Source organism: Gouania willdenowi, chromosome 18, assembly GCF_900634775.1.
Source record: "Gouania willdenowi chromosome 18, fGouWil2.1, whole genome shotgun sequence".
In the NCBI taxonomy this organism is placed as follows: Eukaryota; Metazoa; Chordata; class Actinopteri; order Blenniiformes; family Gobiesocidae; genus Gouania; species Gouania willdenowi.
In genome coordinates, this window is record NC_041061.1 from 26891325 (window position 1) to 26910538 (window position 19214).

Here is a 19214-nt window from a genome sequence, read left to right on the forward strand (position 1 = left end):
AATGTATTTTAAGTATATTAACAATTTCACTAGTATATTGAAAATGTATAGCCTGCTAAAGTCACACTTTTACGGAAACACTTTAAACACACAACAAAAATGTTTTACTTTATTACACTTTATAAAAATACATTTTCCTAAAATACACTTTAAATGAAATTTATGAGTAGATTTTAAAATGTACTTGTTTGAAATTCGTTTTTACACATATTTCAAATATACTTTACAATGTATGCTTCAAACTGTCATTTTATTATTCACTGAGAGCATATTTCAGAATTAAACATTTTAATATAAATTCTGATATTAGGTCTGAACGTATTTTAAGTTACATTTGAGTCTAATTATGAAGTTATCTTTCTTAGGAAAGTGTTCAATAGTAATACTGTGAACATGCGCTTCAACCTCTTTATTAATTTACTAATTGAGCATAAATTAGTATATTTAAAATCATATACTGAAAGCATATTGAATACACTTTAAGTTGTCCCACTTTAGCACGTAAAAATACACTAAATACACTTCAAGTTGAACTTTTTGTTATTATTATTTAATTACTATTAAAATATATTTAGTACAAAATTGGTTGTCCTAAAATAGCATGCTTTAAGTTAACTAATCATAGACACACTTGATGTTTATTGATGATTAGTGTGCATGGCAAAAGTATGCTATATTTTAGTACACTTAACACATTTATTTTTCAGCAGGGAAAGTGGTTAAAGAAAGGAAAAAACTTAGATGAAAGTGTCAAAAAGAACTTGAAAAAATTTATAAAAATAAATAAATAAAAAAGATACATTTATTGGCAAAAGGAGCTAAAATCTAAAAAAAAAAAAAATAAATAAATAAAAAAAGTGTCAAATTTTTTGAAAAGGGGCCAAAATGGGACAAAGGAAGGTACATAATTAAAGTAAAAAGAGGTTAAAAAGTTTTCCCCTTTTAGGGTTTTCTGGGGAAATAACAATTAAAATGAAGACATAAAGAGCCACACATTGAGAATCACTGACTTAATAACAGCTTTGTTATGGTTTTAGTAAATTTAATTTAATAAACTAAACCCTTAGAACATGCTCACTTTTAAAATGGCTGCTCCAGAACACATAAATAAAATAAATAAATAAATAAAATAAAAAAACATGAAATGATTTTTAAAAAATTAAAAAATTAAATATAATTAATCATAATGATCATAATATAAAAGAAAAACCGCTGCTCCACCCCTGGCTGCTCCAGAACACATAAATAAAATAAATAAATAAATAAATAAATAAATAAATAAATAAATAAATAAATAAATAAATAAAATAAAAAAACATGAAATGATTTTTAAAAAATTAAAAAATTAAATATAATTAATCATAATGATCATAATATAAAAGAAAAACCGCTGCTCCACCCCTGGCCCCGCCCCCCTCCGTGCTGTTTCACTTTTTGCGTCCTCCTCCCTGCGCGCGCTCCCTTCCTTCTGCGCACGGACACGAGCACGGGCGGCTCCCCTGCTGTGGGCTGGTTCAGAGTCAGGTGTAGGTGTAGGTGTAGGTGGAGGTGGAGGTGATTCCACACGCACACGCACCACGCACACGCACACGCCATGACTTCGGTGTGGAAGCGGCTCCAGCGGGTCGGAAAGAAAGCCTCCAAGTTCCAGTTCGCCGCTTCCTTCCACGAGCTCGTCCTGGAGTGCACGGACAAATGGTGAGTAGGTTAGGCGCGTGCGTGTGTGTTTAGTGACTGTTTGTTCTCGTTTAAACTGAGTGAATAATGACACTCCATTACTTCACTTTCTTTGTTACGGTGATATCATGAGCCAATCAGAGCAGGGCTTCCTCACTCTTCTATCAGACTTATTCCAGGGAGACATACTTCTTTAAAATGGGTGCAGCAGCCTTTTTTCTGTACATATGACATATGACATGGTTAATACTAATTAATAGGGCTGCTCAATTATAGAAAAAATAATAATCAGGATAATTTTAGTCGTAATAATACGGAAGCATAGAGCTGCCTTAGGGGAAAAGATGTTTTTGTTCAATATATTGTATGAACAATATAATTATATTCTACAATCAAAATACTATATTGATCATACAATATACTATATCATATAAACATTACACTATCATGTTTGTACAATATCTTTATTGTTCGTAAAATAAATTGTTTGTACAATTTAAGTATAATGTTTGTAACAATATAATATCATGTTTGTACAATACACATATATTGCACATTTGTACAAACAATATACTATATTGTTCACACTATGTATGTACAATATAATATCATGTTTGTACAATATATTGCTTTTACAATATAAGTATATTTTTGTATGATAAACTATATCATTTGTATAATATAATATCATGTTTGTACAATATACTTAATTGTTTGTAAAATATATTGTTTGTGCAATTGAAGTACAATGTTTGTAATAATATAATATCATGTTTGTACAATATAGTGATCCATAATATATGTTGCCCAGTGGCAGCTCTAAGCTTCTGTATTATTGAAATCACGATTATTCAAACGATAATTAGTCAACCAAAAAGTCATTGATTTTTTTGTACAAAACAATGTAAAATATATTATATCAACATAAATAAAACACTGAAATCAATTATGTTCACTTTTGCACAAACCAAAAACATATAAAAATATATTTATTATTTGAATGCAAATAAATTTAAAAGGTGCAAAGTAGTAATTAAAATATTATTCAAGTTTTGTCAATAAATGCAATGGTAGAAAGAAGTCAATGCTTAATAGATTTTTACCGTTCACCATTTTTTAAAAAAAAAAAAAAAAAAAAAATATGTATGTATATTATATATATATATATATTTTTTTTAAATAATCTTTTTTCCCTTAATCACTGCATGTTATTTTTTGTAATCCTTGAGTGTGACAATCAAAATCGTAATGGAATTTTGATTAATTGCACAATTAATAATGTTCCAGGTGGTTAGCATGGCTTGTTGCTATAGCAACGGCAGATGTTGTCAAAGAGGACCAGGGTGCTGCGCTGCCTTCGTTGATATTGTGTTGCTTTCATTTATGTTGTACAATCGTTAAAAGTGTTAGTGTGTGTGTAGATCTGTGTGTACAGACACGTTCATAACACCGGCTCAGGCTGTTGTAAACAGGAAGTTACATGTTGTCACTCATTGTCGACCCTGTGTGTTTTTATTGTATCTTAGCGTTTACATATTTCTACAACTGCTACGTTGGCTGAGTGGTTAGTGGTTAATGCAGTAGTTATTGATTCATTTTCTTACTCATTGCTGTGGGATCTGTACCCGGCTGAAGCAACTTAAAGTGGCCAGTACTTCATGGTCATTAATAATAACAGAAAGTAAGCCATACAATATTCAAAAACAATTAAACGCTGTGCTAAGTGCAAAAAGGGAGGGGGGGGGGATGCTTTATGGAAGAGGAAGGTTTTATAGTCTTATTAATTAGTATTTTGTGTCCACAAATTAGCACTTCATGGTCATTAATTAGTATTTTGTGACAAAAAAATAGTATTTCACAGCCACTAATTAGTACTTTGTGGCCAAAAACTAGTATTTCATTGTGACAAACGAGTATTTGTGGCAACAAACTATTATTTCGCGACATCGTGAAGCTTGAAAACTGGAAAAATCCACAAATTAGCCGAGTCACTGTTTAAGCCGCAAGGTTCAAAGTGTGGGAAACAAGTAGTGGCTTTTAGACCGGAAATTACGGTAATATTTTGTGCCCACTATTTAGTATTTTGTGTCCACAAACTAGTATTTCATGGCCAATAATTTGTACTTTGTGGCAACAAACTAGTATTCGTGGCAACAGTTAGTATTTTGTGTCCACAAACTAGTATTTAATGGCCAGTTATTAGTATTTTGTGACCACAAACTAATATTTAATGGCCAGTTATTAGTATTTTGTGACCACAAACTAGTATTTAATGGCCAGTTATTAGTATTTTGTGGCCACAAACTAGCGTAATTTCCAAGTTATAAAGCGCACCGTTATATGGGCCGTATTCCAATAATTTTGCAATTTTCTTAGAAAAATCCACACAAAGACCGCAGTGTAACATAAGCCGCACTCTATTGGCTGATGAGGTTGCCCTACAGACGACTTGGCCAATCAGAACAGGCAGGTAGGCCGGCTGCTGTGCACATTAGGTTTAACAGAGATTTCCATGTTTCAACCAGTTTCAACTGATGAGTTTCCTTCTCCACATAAGCTCACCTCCTCAATGCCCACATTTACATATCAGTCCGTTTACAGCTTTTTATGGTCACGTTTTACTGGATCCAGACTGAGACACACCTCTCTTTGTTCTTCTACTACTCCTGCGCAGCGATCACGTCGAGTTCGGACTCTTGGACACGACCGCTTCTGAACAAACTTAAACGTGGTGATTTGGCAACGTTATGCTGTTAATCGTTACTTTTACTGTAGACGGAGCGGAGATCAGAACAGTGTGGATAGTGTATCTCCACTCCACCTCCGTCTGTCCGTCCTCCTTACGTAAGCTTCTCCATCTCCGGACACCACCCAGTGCTGGTTGGGTTGACCGTCCGCCTGACCCCACCAGGGAGTAGGGGGGGAGCGCCACCGACGCAGCGAGGTGAGCCGATCGGTGAGGAGAGGAGGGTGGCGGCTGCTCCTCCAGCCGCTGCGTGAGCCCAGCCCTGCCTCGCACTCCAGCCCGACCTACCAGGCCCTTAGAGCACCGATCACTCCTGAACAACATTAACGTGGTTAATTAACAACTTTAAGCAGTTTGTTTCTTTCTATTACAAACTGGCAACTTTTACTTTATTACTTTATGCAGGCTGCTCTGCAGCGCGCTTTCTCTTTCTCTCAATTCAATTCAATTCAATTCAAAACAGCTTTATTGACATGAGGAAACAGGTTTACATTGCCAAAGCAAGTGTGAGAACCATGTACACATGGAATGTTATAAAATAGCTAGTGTACATTTGTGCAAAACAATAAGATTATAAAATTATAAAATCGTCTCTCTCTGACAACATTTCTCCGTGTCTTTTCCATGGTGAGTGAGTGTGCATCATGACAAAATGACTCAATATGATTCAATGGGAGTGCAAACTATTTAATATAAACAGTTTCATTAGTCCACCTGGCCTAATGTGACGGAGCTCAATTTTTTTGGCATCATGAAGCTTGAAAACTGGAAAAATCCACAAATTAGTCACGTCATTGTTGAAGCCACAGGGTTCAAAGCGTGGGAAAAAAGTAGCTGCGTATAGTATAGTATTTTATGGCTAAAAACTAGTATTCCTGGCCACAAACTAATATTTAATGGCTCATAATTAGTACTCCGTGGCAACAAACTAGTATTTAGTTGCCAGAATCTTGTATCTGTGGCCGCTTATTAATTTTTGTGGTCACAAACTACTATTTCATGGCCAATAATTAGCACTTCATAGCCACAAGATATTATTTTGTGGCCACAAACTGGTATTTTCTCAAACATGATGATGTAAGAGAGGCTTACAAAGATCTGTGTGGGCCGGTATTTTGTGTCCCAGGGCCCTTTCCTGGACCCCAGCCTGGTGTTTGGGGACGCTAATAGAGAGCTACAATGTGCATGTAATGGGCCTTGTCGTGTACTGGATAAAACATCCAGTGTGGCTCTGCTCCACGTCTCTGTTCTCTGGAGGCGTTCCTTTGATTCCACCATGATGAGTCATGATGAATCATGGTAAAGTCAGTGTGTGTTTTCAAGCCTCCAGCCCTGGCTTGTGTTCCTGTACCAGTAGCAGCATGTTCATGGTCCTGTTGGATTAGAAATCAGCTGCTGACATCGGTGTATGATTTCGCTGAGTCATTCTTCTTCACGGCTAGCTAAAGCTTGTCCGCTCGTCATTAGTGACGCAACTAAGAAGTGTTTGAAGGGCCAACAAGTCGCCACAGGAACTACACTGTTTTGTATAAAGTCAGTGGATCTTATTTACGTGAATCATATCTGACAAAAATACAAAAATGAAAACCTATGTTAGCATCTGAGAATAGACGTGCTTAGCACTTCCTGGTCCTGGGTTTGATTCCTGGACTGTGGATGTAGTATGAGGACCAGGGTTGGGCTCATATATAATTGTAATCATGTAATTGATAATTAACTACAATTAGGTGTAATAATAATTGTCTGGGTATTTGTATTGATAACTTGAATTGAAGTCTTTTATTGTATGCTGATGATATTGTTTATACAAGTTCATACAAGTACCTAGGATTGATCTTTCATGACTTTATGAGTTTTCAAGAGGGAACAAAGCTTTTGTCTGAGTCAGCAGGAAGAGCTTTGGTAGGTCAAATGATAATTGTGCCAGATTTAGGTTTTTCAGTATATACACAATAGTTTGATTCTATGATCAGTTCAATTATTTTTTATGCTGCTAGTGTGTGGGATTTTAATGAATTACATAATGTTAATGCTCTTCAAAGCAGGGCCATTAGAAATGTTTTGGCTGTGGATAAGTTTACAACCAAATTAGCGGTAGATGACGACATGGGATGGGACCCATGCTTCATAAAGCAGAGGATAGAAATGTTACGGTTATGGAAACGCCTCATGCACAGGTTCACAAAGAAGATTTTCATATGGGACTGCTCAAAAGATTTCCAAAAACAATGGAAATATGGAATATACACAAAACCAAAGTTAAGATATTATATTCATTTTAAAGAGGAGTTTCAAACCTTATATACAATTGAATCCATCTAGAAAGCAGCGGGCCCCTCTGTGCGTAGCTGAGAACTGACTGCACTACCTTGCTTTTATAGAGATAAGTCTTGCATCCAACACTGCACTGTTAAAGTACTTCACATATTCATTTTTTTTATTTCAAACATATATGTTTATTTAGTTGTGTTATAAAACAATCTTGACAATAAAGTTGAATCCTTATAGATGTAAATATTCTTCTTAGCAGCCTGTTCTCTTGGATGATGTGCAACGCTTATGGAAGTTATTAAGAGTTTGTAGATGCTAATTAATTATAGCAGCTTTCATTTGTATGCCAAAAAAACGAGTTATGGTTTAATCCAACCGTCATTCATAGTCATAGCGCCACCTATTGGTGAAAGGAAATCATATGCATTATATTTGCACAGAACATTACAGAAAAGTTTGTGATATAATCCTTGAAAATGGTCAGCTACGTCTCAACACTTGAATATTTCTGCCACTTCCCAACATGCAACACACCTCAACGTGCACCACTTCCTGACATGCATGTGGTGGGGAGGGCCCGTTCAACGCTGCTTGCAGCTTTTAATTGACTTTGTAATTGTATTTCCCATGAAAATTCTATAAAAAATGTCAACTATAATTTAAGACTGTGGAACCATGTTACAGTTTTATGTCCAGTTCTACACATATTGAGTTAATAGATATTAAAATATGTTTCATATCAAGCTTTCCCACATTTTACCATTGAGAAAAATAAATAAATCTAGCGGTATACTGACACAAAAAAGCCGCCCCCTGTACTTAAGTCAGTCGCTGCGCGCCTTCATCCCAGTTGCACATTCTCCGGTGTGCGTAAGTCCTTTTTCATTTACGCTCTTCTAACCCTGGACTAATTGCAGTGCCCCCATAAGGTGAAACATTGTATTGCACTAGAAATATGGACTTAGTTACATTTGAAGCCACACAGATTCATAATATTGCAGAAGAGACTCTCAGAAAGAATCGATCCAAAGCGACACTGACATGCCGTCACGGGGGTGGGAGGAGTCACACAAGCACGCCAAAGGATTGACCATCAGTGTTACTAATATGTTCACATTTAACAGTTCTAGACGGGACAAAATGAGTTACATTTCATTATATTTTACCCGTGTGTGTGTGTGTGTGTGCGTGTGCGTGTGCGTGTGCGTGTGCGTGTGCGTGTGCGTGTGTGTGTGTGTGTGTTGCTGCTGTTGCTCGTTACAAACTCTGACAGATGTCAGGCTGATTAAACTATTTTAACACTGTGTACAACGTAAAGCCACAGTTTGCTCAGACTACAAGAGTAAATAACAAGTGAAACATTAATTACTGATGATGACGATGACGACGTTGATGATGATGATGATGATGATGATGAAGCGCTGATGAAGGAGAGAGATATTAACTGTGACTCAGTCAGACAGAATGTGGCCGATCCTCACAGTGTAATAATCTGATCAATAATCTGATCAAATCAACCTGTTATATTGTTTATCAATGAAGATGTTTCAAATTAAAAGTGAACTTTATCATTTTCACAGATTACAATGACATTTACAAGCGTTGGGAAAACTCCGTGTTCCGTGATTTCTAGACAGCCCCAAAAAAATAACATCACCGCCTCCTTTTCTTCAGCCCGCCTTCATTCACACATATGCTCTTTTTGGCTCCTTATGCGTGATGGGCGTGTCAGCAGCCTGGATATGGTAATATGTGTAGGAGACAAACGCGTAACTGCTGGCGCGCAAAAAAGGGCTTAAGTCCAGACGGGAGAATAGAGCCCAAATAATCTGCCTTGCTCTGTTGACCTTAGTTTATCATTAGTGACGATTCCTCCAGCATCCCCCGTCATTGTTAACGCCTCCGACACCGTTTGTTCGATTTTGACAAATAATCTATTAAAAAAGTTTGTGCTAATGCTAGGTCTATGCCAATGCTATTTGAATGCTAATGCTAATGCTAGGTTGATGCTAAAGCTAGGTTAATACTAACGTTAGGCTAATGCTAACTCTAGGCTCATGTTAATGCTAGGTTAATGCTAATGCTAGGTTAATGCTGATGTTAGGGTAATGTTAACGCTAGATTAATGCTAATACTAGCTTAAGGCTATGGCTAGGTTAATGTTAATGCTAGGTTAATGCTAATGCTAGGTTATTGTTATTGCTAGGCTAATTCTAATGTTAGGCTGATGCTAAATGCTAGGTTAATGCTATTGCAAGGCTAATGTTGAAGTTAGGCTGATGTTAATGCCAGGTTAGTGCTAATGCTAAGCTAATGCTAGGATAATGTTAATGCTAAGTTTGTGCTAATGCTATGCTTATGTTAATGTTAATGCTAGCTAACGTTAGGCTAATGTTAATTCTAAGCTAATACAGTGCGATGCAGGCCAGCACCTGCATCTTCACTTACATTTTCTAGTTACTGTAGTCTTCATCCAAAGGCATGACCACAACACTCACAGCGTGACATTGACGATAATGTGGAACTGGTGGATAGAACACACACACACACACACACACACACACACACACACACACTGACACCACGAGACATCCATGAAGGGAGAGCCATGACTCATGACTGGTTTACGGTGTTTAGAATCAGAATCACAAAGCAGGCTTTCTCAAACCTGAGTGCAGCAAGTTGTTAGAGAGAGAGAGAGGTCAGGTGTCTGTTGGTTGCAAACTGTGTCATTACAGCCAATATGACTCTTCAAAGCAGAATAAGCAGCAAACGTGTCCAAAAATGTTAGTGTTAATTAATCACATGCTATATATGATCTTTGATGATGGAGTTAAATTCACTACAGGTACGGTTTTATGCTATTATGCTATTTTTCAGAACCCCAGCAACATAGAATTTGAGTTTTCCATCCATCCATCCATTTTCTTCCGATTATCCGTTGCCGGGTCGCGGGGGCAGTATCCTTAGCAAGGAAGACCAGACTTCCCTCTTCCCGGCCATTTTCTCCAGCTCCTCCAGGGGGATCCTGAGGCGTTCCCAGGCCAGCAAAGAGAAATAGTCACTCCAGCGCTTCCTGGGTCTTCCTCAAAGTCTCCTTCTGGAGGGACATGCCCCGAATGCCTCACTAAGGAGGCGTCCGGGTGGCATCCTAATTAGGTGCCTGAGCCGTCATTGACGTCATTTGGAGCCAGAGTCCGCGCAGTAGGGTCCGGCGAGAGGAGCCCTGGTAACACGCCCCGCCCATTTAGCGTACTGCCCAATCATCGGCTGTCAATCATCGTAATATATGACGTCAAATCCCATTTTTCAATCTCAAATAACTTATTTAAAACAAACTTCACAGAACTTTGGCAATAACTAAGGCTCATCACGTGGGCGGCGTCGATAAACAGTGATGGGGGGGCTTGGGGTTGGGGGTCGGTGGTGGGGTGCGCTGGGTCCGCGGCTCCTTGGGTCTTTCTCGGGTGTGTATATGGGGGGCGGTGGCTGCCTCTCGGTTTGGGATCTTGGGGACGTTTGGGGGGCTGCTCGGCCGTGAGGGGGTGGCCTGGGGCTCCCTGGCCCCTGCTCTCTCTGCTGGCCTGTCTGCATCTTCGGGCCCGGGGCAGCGCTTGGGTTTGCAGTAGTGGTCAGTACATTGTACAGTGCAGTACATTGGTCTATGATGCACTGGCCTCGGACTGTGGGATAAAACTCGTAGTGGGCTTAACTTTCGACACGTTGATCCCAAATACCTGTTTTATGTATTACCACTCACTCCGTCCCTCTGTCCACAGCCACCACCATTATACCTAAGCCTCACCCTTGTCACCAGAATGGCTTGATTACACAACACAACAAGCACAATATGCACAACTACAACTTCACACCTCACTTTCACTTTAAAATAATCAACTCCTCCCCACCCTTTCCATTTCTTACCCTGACTTCCTCCTCCCTGTTCCCTTCCCTCCCACCCAGGTGTAACACTGCCCTTTCTTTTTATATTCTCCCTTTAATAAAATATTTCTTACCCTTCCTTAAGGAGGGCTAATTGATCACAATTATGCAATAAAATAAATTCATTTATTTAATTGCAATAACAAAACATGCATTGCTGTCTAAAAAAGTTTGCACTTCTTGTAGTGTTGACCTTTGCCAGCATGTGCAGACACGGTGAAAAAAAAAAAAAAATGCGACAAGTATTTTAACCTTAGTTTGACCCACATCCCATCTGTTAACAATGAGGAGGCGGGGTTTACTGCAGCCAGTTTCCATCAATCCACGCTGCCGTCTACGTCAGCGCGCATGTTCCGATAATAGGGTTTACACACTGTAATAGCAACGACGGAAGACCGAAGCAAGAGAAAGTAAAACGTACGTACATTAACAATGGTACGAACTTGTAAATTCCCAGGTTGTGACCACAAAAATGTGCCGGGATCACCGTTCAGCTTCCATCGTTTTCCAGTTTCTGATAAAACTATGAGACAGCTTTGGCTGGTTGCCATCGGCGGAGTCAGACATGTTGTCCGCGAGTCGCGCTATCAACAGCTGATGGGATTAGGCGCACCGATGACGTTGACGGCAGCGCGGATTGATGGAAACGGAAGAGAAAATAGTGCCGATTAAAACTGGAGGTATGAATTTTTTTTGTGGGCGGTTTTGTGATGTAAATGAATCAAGCTTTCAAACGCATATCTTTTTTTCTATTAAAAACGCACAGTTTTGTGGCCCCGGAAACTAACCGGGACTACTTTCTTGACCAACTTCAAACGGCCAGAACTCGGACCAGGGAGGTGACCACTGAGTGAAACAATGTGTATGCACTATAGTGCTGGTGAGGATTGCATACAACGTCATGTCTTAAATAGGCGAACTATCCCTTTAACAATCACAGAAATTGTTCATGAAATCCTTAAGGTGGTGAGAAATATGAAATTGTCATGTTACCAATTTATTTATATTTATATCTGGATATATATTCTTGTCAGGATATAAATCTACCTATATCGTGATATAAAGTTTTCTCTGTCACACAGCACTAGCCCAGCCTATATCAGAGAAGCTGGTCAAAGTCACAAACAGGATGTGACTCATATTTGACGTCCAAACGTGTCACAGTAAACAACATTTAGGTTTTGAACAGCTTCCGTCCCTGACCTTCAGCGTCTCCGTGGTGCTGCTCACTGACTCATGACTCGTCAGGTTTCAGTTGATACGTGATTCTTTGGACACGTCTCAGCTGCTGAGTTGTGTCCACATACTTAGTCTAACTTTGGAAGTCGGCTTGTTGTTGGCTCTTAGTTGCTCACAGGAGGTTCTCAACAGGATTGACTGTTTGAAGTTCTCACGTTCACACGTTTCTTTACTTCCTAAATGACTCCACTGACGTGATCCTCAGGTTCTAAAGCCAGGGGGAGACTTTCATTATCACAATTATTGGGAATCCTTCTAAACTTTTTTGGTATTTCCCACTTTGAACGAAGGTGAACTTTCAAGCCCCACCTGCACCCTTTTCCCCCCAAATAATCCTGACAAATACATTTTTTTTAGCATTTATGAACTAACTATTAAATTAATCAAATTTCAAATTTCTGCAGTCAAAAATACAGGAAATAACCAAACATGTTTTATACAATTTGTGACAAAAAAATGAAAAATGGAAATTAATTCTTAAAGTCAGTTATTGAAAGTTTGTTTATTGTTCCGCTCCACTTCACATGCCGACGTAAATCATGTCCAGATGTAATACAGTCTAATAATTTAATGCTCTTTTAATTTTGGATCCATTTTTAGGTTCTCATTATTACTTTATTGTCAATGAAAAAACTCATTTAAAGTCCTAGTGGCATGATAGAACAAGTTATTTAGGGCCCTATAAAATCCGTTTTATTTTTTCCCAAATTCCGTTTTTTCCACTTTCATTTTTTAATCATTTTTTAAAGAAAATATCAGTTTTTAACTGCTGTGTGGAAACAAAATAGATAATAAATTAAAAAAGCTCATAATTAAACAAAAATGTATGTCAAAAATAAAGTACACACAATTAAAAGGTAGATATAAGTTGTAGTGTCAAGTATTATTCTGACTTCTTTTTAATTATTTATATATTTATATATCATATAAAGATGTATGAAAACAGTATTAATGTCACCTGATTTCCTCTCAGGGATCAATAATTTACTGAATCTGATCAGGTTTATTAATTAAGTTCTGATCAACTCAAGTTTAAATTAACCTAATTTAAATGATCTTATTTTCTGTGTAATGTGGAATTTGACGTTGACTAGATGTTACACTTTGTTATTTTTGTCCCCCATAGTCACGACTAAAGTAACACCATGCAATACACTGAAGTTAAAAAACAAAAGAAAACAAAACAAAACAATGTTTTGCCATGCACTCTCTAAATAGAAAAAAAAATATTAAAATTTTCATTGCTTAATTACTAAATAAATAAACAAGTATACATTTTGATTGTTTTCATTATTGTGTTTCATTAGTTCATTTTTTATTAATTAATTATTTCTACATGCATTTTACTGTAGCTCTGATGAGATGTTGTTAGAATGTAACATTCTAATAACGTTGCTCCAACGGACTTTTATTTTGTAAACCAGAAGTTCCCACTGAAACGGTTGTAGTTGATGTAACTTGCTGACTGTGAATGTGAACCTATGAGACGGACAAAAAGCTGGAATAAAAAAAACTAAAGGACAACACGGACTGAGTTTTTCTTAGTTAACCAGGCACAACAGTTCAAACACTGAGCAGGTGATGATGATTAAAGCTGATCACGTTCTCACGGAGCACCGCTGCGCTACATGAAACACGGGCGGAGCTTCACAGGCACAGCAAAGTTAAACGGGCACTGGTGGTTCTGTATTTAGGAATCAGTGATGATTTGTGTTGTTTTAGAGGGTGTTTGTGGTGATTTAAGATGAGTTTAATGCAGCCTGGACAGGAGGAGGGACGGCGGCGCACCTAATAAGCGGTCCCCGGAAACATTTACCCATTAAAACGTTCTTTGCCCCACAGTGACGGCGTTTCATGCCGATTTTGTCCATTTCCGCGTTTAAACGTCTTTATTGGTCGATTCCGTGATTCCCTTCACGATTCCATTAACGCGGATTTGATAGGGCCCTACCCAATGACAATTTTAAATGAAGCCATGGTTAAATCCTTGTGTCAAACTCAAGGACCGGGGGCCAAATGGGCCCCTATTGATCATCCAATTTGGCCTGCGTGGAAAAAAACCCAATAATTCAGTTTTAGGTTTGGCAACCACTCTAAAATCACAAATGTGATGAAACTACACAATATTTGCAGGGGTTCTCGTTTTTATCACACGACCAGAGTCATGTTTTATCACAAAATGTAGAAAGAACTGACACTTTTTCTGAAATCTTGCAAATTTCTACCAAATTCCTATGCCAAAATTTGACACAAAATCACAGTTTTGAAGTGAAAATCCTGCAGGTACGAATATCTGTCATTTACTGCTTGTATATTGACAGTGCCTTTATATATACAGTAATTTATAAGTGCAACTAGGCCACATTAATGTTGAAACAGCTTTTTTTACCACCTAAAATGTGCGGCCCGTTTAGGATAAAGTGCTTGTATTTTGCCCTTGAACTAAAATGAGTTTGACACCCCTGCTTTAATCCATTGGATCTATTTCTAGTAAGTTTTTTACTGTTTCCAAAAGTGTGCGTTTCTTCCAGTGGGATCAATTATAGACACATTCCCTGCGTCTGTGGATAATGTTTGCTCTGTGCTAACGCTAAGCCTACATTGTTGTTCTTTCTTGTTTCCCAGGCAACCAGACAAAGTGAGAGTGGTGTGGATCAGGAGAAGCAGACGACACAGTACAAAGGTAATCCTCATCCTCTTCCTCATCCTCATTCTCTTCCTCATCCTCATGAAGGACAGCCAGCAGTGGGTGGAGTCAGTGGTTCTTTTGATGCCACTAGAAGTGTCATTGTTCTTGAAGACGTTTCACCTAAAATACAAGGCTGCTTCAGATGTAGCTCATTAGCATGCTAATGGGTCCATGCTAACGGGTCCTAGCTAAAGGATCCATGCTAATGGGTCCATACTAAAGGGTCCATGCTAAAGGGTCCATGCTAATGATTCTATGCTAAAGGGCCCATGCTAATGGGTCCATGCTAAAGGGTCCATGCTAATGATTCCATGCTAAAGGGTCCATGCTAATGGGTCCATGCTAAAGGGTCCATGCTAATGATTCCATGCTAATGGGTCCTAGCTAAAGGGTCCATGCTAATGGGTCCATACTAAAGGTTCCATGCTAAAGAGTCCATGCTAAAGGGTCAATGCATAAGGGTCCATGCTAATGAGTGCTTGTTATAGAGTCCATGCTAATGGGCCATGCCACGAGTGTTTGTGTGCGCGCGCAGTGTGTGTATGTGTGCGCACACCATGAGTGTTTGTGTGTGTGCACGCAGTGTGTGTGTGTGCACGCAGTGTGTATGTGTGCACCACAGGTGTTTGTGTGTGTATGCACCATGAGTGTTTGTGTGTGTGCGCACCATGATTGTTTGTGTGTGTGCACGCAGTGTGTGTGTGTGTGCACGCGGTGTATGTGTGTGTGCACCACAAGTGTTTGTGTGGGTGTGCACCATGAGTGTTTGTGTGTGTGCGCACCATGATTGTTTGTGTGTGGGCTCGCAGTGTTTGTGTGTGCGCACACCATGAGTGTTTGTGTGTGCACGCAGTGTGTGTGTGTGTGCACCACAGGTGTTTGTGTGTGTGTGCACCATGAGTGTTTGTGTGTGTGCGCACCATGATTGTTTGTGTGTGCACCATGAGTGTGTGTGTGCGTGGACCACAAATGTTTGTGTGTGTGTGCACCACGAGTGTTTGTGTGCCCGCATAGTGTTTGTGTGTGCGCACACCATGAGTGTTTGTGTGTGTGCGTGCACCACAAATGTTGGTGTGTGTGCACACCACAAGTGTTTGTGTGCGTGCGCAGTGTTTGTGTGTGCGCACACCATGAGTGTTTGTGTACGCGCAGTGTTTGTGTGTGTGTGCACACCATGAGTGTTTGTGTGTGCGTGCACCACAAATGTTTGTGTGTGTGTGCACCACGAGTGTTTGTGTGTGCGCGGAGTGTTTGTGGGTGTGCACACCATGAGTGTTTGTGTGTGTGCGTGCACCACAAATGTTGGTGTGTGTACACACCACAAGTGTTTGTGTGCACGCGCAGTGTTTGTGTGTGCGCACACCATGAGTGTTTGTGTGTGCGCACACCATGAGTGTTTGTGTGTGTGTGCACCACGAGTGTTTGTGTGTGCGCGGAGTGTTTGTGGGTGCGCACACCATGAGTGTTTGTGTGTGTGCGTGCACCACAAATGTTGGTTATTGTGCACACCACAAGTGTTTGTGTGCGCGCGCAGTGTTTGTGTGTGCGCACACGAGTGTTTGTGTGTGAGAGACACTTTTTTCAGCTTAATCAGCTTAAGTGGGGTTTCAATAAGCTTTACAGATAAACTGTTTTTATAAAAAAAAACTGATTAATCGATTAATTTATTGACCGATTAATCAATTATGAAAATGATTGTTAGTTGCAGCTCTAGTTTGTTGTCCAGATATGTGTGTGTGTAACTTGTGTGTTTGTTGTCCAGATGTGTGTGTGTAATGCGTGTGTTTTCTCTCCGGCAGCTCCACAGCTGGCAGCCAGGAATCAAGAACCCCTACAGAGGGCTGGTGGTGTGGCAGCTTCCAGAGAGCTTAGAAATCACCGTCACACTCTTCAAGGTACGTCATTAGCATTAGCATTCCCTTTGATTCACCTGTTGGAACAGATGTAGACTAGAGATTCAGATCTACATCTGTGTGCAGGAGCCCACTGCAGAGGAGTTTGAAGACAAAGATTGGACGTTTGTCATTGAAAATGTAAGTCCTCTTCACTCTTTGGCCTGTTGTCTATTCAGGGTTCCCACGTTCCTTAAAAAGTATTAAAAGGCATTACATTTGTGAATCTAAAAATAAGGCCTTAATTAGTGAGGATGCAGGAGCCACCCTCCCTATTGTTATCCCGTTTTTTTTTCTTCCGTCTGCGTTATTTCCTCCTACACCGTTTGTCTGATTTTGACAAATAATCTATTGAAAATTTCAGAATGTTCCTGAGATTTATGCTTGTACTTTTATCATTTGTAACTTTTAAACTTTTTGACTTATTACAATTTTTTACTTTCCTTTCATTTCTATTGGAAATTTCAGATTTTTCAACTTTTTTCAACTTATTTCAATTTGTTCAACCCATTTCAACCTTATTGCTATTATGCAGCTATTGCTAGATTAATGTTATTGCTAGACTAATGCTAATGCTAGGCTAATGCTAATAATAGGTGAATGTTATTGCTCGGCTAATGCTATTGGCTATTGGTATAGGTGGATATGGGAGGGATGGTTCTGAGGTCTGTGCTCCTCAGGGACAATGACCTGCAGAGCCTGGCCAGTCTAATGAGCTTCAAATGCAAATATTGTAGTTTATTTTTATTTGTTTATTTTTTTTATTTATTTATGGAGAAATGCATTTAAAACCCACAAAAATTTTGTCTCAAAATAAAAAATCACAAAATCTGTCATTTATTGCTGGGATGGAGATGTCATTTACATGTGTAACTTTAAACGAGGACACAAAATGTTGAAATCTCTTTTTTTCCGTCGCCTAAAATCTGCAGCTCACTAGGTATCAAACTATTTGGTGTTTGGCCCCTGAGTGAAAATGAGTTTGACACCCCTGGCGTAAGAGATTTGTGCGTAACTACAAGCACGTAAAAAGTGCAAAGGGGAGAATAGCACCCAGAGAGCAAAGAGTGAACGACTTGTTCTTCTTCTTTGGATTGTTTTGTATCACCAGGAGACTAAAGGTCATAGGAAAGTGCTAGCATCAGCTGATGTGAACATGAAGAGGTACGCTAGTGCCACGCCCGCCAACTACAGCCTGACCCTGAACTTCAAAGCTCTGTCTGTGAAGGTGGTGGAAGCCACGCTGAAGCTCCACCTGTCCTGTGTGTTTCTAAAGGAGGGCAAAGCCACGTGAGTCCTACTCAAGTCTCATTCCTCATTTCATTTTGGTGCATCCCTAATTAGAGACAAATTCAGCTCCCTGATTGGTTGGAATATTTTTGATAGCCAATGGGAAGCCTGAAATTAGTTTCCCCGCCCCTTTATTAGCATATAATGCTGACTAATAACAGTTTTTGCTTCACTAGTAAAGTCTAGTTGTGCACCAGTACAGTGGTTTTCAAACTTTTAATACCGTGACCCCCAAAATAAAGGTTCCAGAGAGTGAGGACCCCCACTGTAGCTGAAGGTGGTTGAACACAGACATGAACATTGAAGAACAGTCATGTGGAGACAGGACCATCTATAAGGGAATAAAGGCGAGATATTTGGGATCCATCCATAAAGTCAGTAAAATGATGGTCCATTGTTGTATGAATCTGTGATAATAACATTTATTTATTTATCTGAATAATATCCACTGTTATCCAGTAAGTTTACTATTATTATAGTCATTTTAGGGTGCTTTCACACATATAGTCCGGTGGACTTGGTGCAGTTCAGGAGGTGAATCTGCAACATTTTTGCATTTTAATTTGCTCCGGTCCGCTTTCACACATTCTATTTGCCGAGCGCACCAAACTTTCTGAACTACGTCATGCAGGCGAAACGGTCGGTCTTCGATTGGACAGAATAAAAAAAAGAAAAAAAAGAATACTTCAGCCGTCACGTCCTATATTTGGTCTCTCTTCCTATGTTTTCCAAAGAAAATCCTAAAACAATCCCCGCAGAAAAGTCATTAATAATAATCCAAAATAGCCCATAATCACACCATGCCACAACCTGCGCTAATGCTCTACATTAACACAGAGATGACTCCGCTCCGTCTGTCAGCGCTCAGAACCGTCATATCACTGCTAACTTACTGGTAAGGATGTGTAATATGTGAACATATGAGAATATATACGCAGATAAAACAAAGAAGTCAAATGTGCCGCCACTGCTGATCATGTGAACAGTTTGGGAAAACAGAGATGAGTGAAATAAATGAATGATGTGAAGAAATACAGAAGAGAGTGAGGAAATGTGACGTTTTTCTTTTTTTTTTGTGTGCTGACAAAGGCGACTGAAAATGGATGGATGGATGGACAGACAGACGGATGGATGAACGGATATGTGTGTGTTGCTGCTGGAGCACTGGGTTGTGAATGTGTGCTCGTGTCTGTTACCGCAACGAAAGGCATGCAGCAGCAGCACAGCGGCTATCCGAGGAAGCGAAGCATGATGCGGAGCAAAGAGGCATGTTTGAAAGCAACCTTAAAGATAGAAATCCTTGTTTTAATCACAAATAAAATGGGATCAAAGTGACCAAAAATGGTAGAAAAGGTAGTGAAATGGGTTTTTAAAAATCACAGAAATTGGTTAAAAGTTGCAAATTAGATTGGCCGGAAAAAACGGAGAGAAAAAAGTGGCAAACATGGTTCAAAGTGGCAGAAAAAGT

At 39.2% G+C, this 19214-nt stretch overlaps 1 protein-coding gene across 5 annotated transcripts in view; it reads left to right on the forward strand.

Annotated features, from left to right (window-relative positions):
- Positions 1–1442: 1442 nt before the first annotated feature.
- Positions 1443–19214, forward strand: part of ehbp1l1a (EH domain binding protein 1-like 1a) — a 61558-nt gene continuing 43786 nt past the window's right edge. For 4 of the 5 annotated variants that reach the window (XM_028474503.1, XM_028474508.1, XM_028474505.1 and 1 more), the window contains exons 1-5: positions 1444–1698; positions 14501–14558; positions 16364–16459; positions 16544–16597; positions 17568–17746. In XM_028474503.1, the coding sequence (XP_028330304.1) occupies positions 1595–1698; positions 14501–14558; positions 16364–16459; positions 16544–16597; positions 17568–17746 (491 nt within the window). In that variant the 5' untranslated portion in view covers positions 1444–1594. Of the gene's footprint in view, positions 1699–14500; positions 14559–16363; positions 16460–16543; positions 16598–17567; positions 17747–19214 lie in introns of all 5 variants that reach the window. The other variant, XM_028474507.1, reaches the window with a different exon arrangement.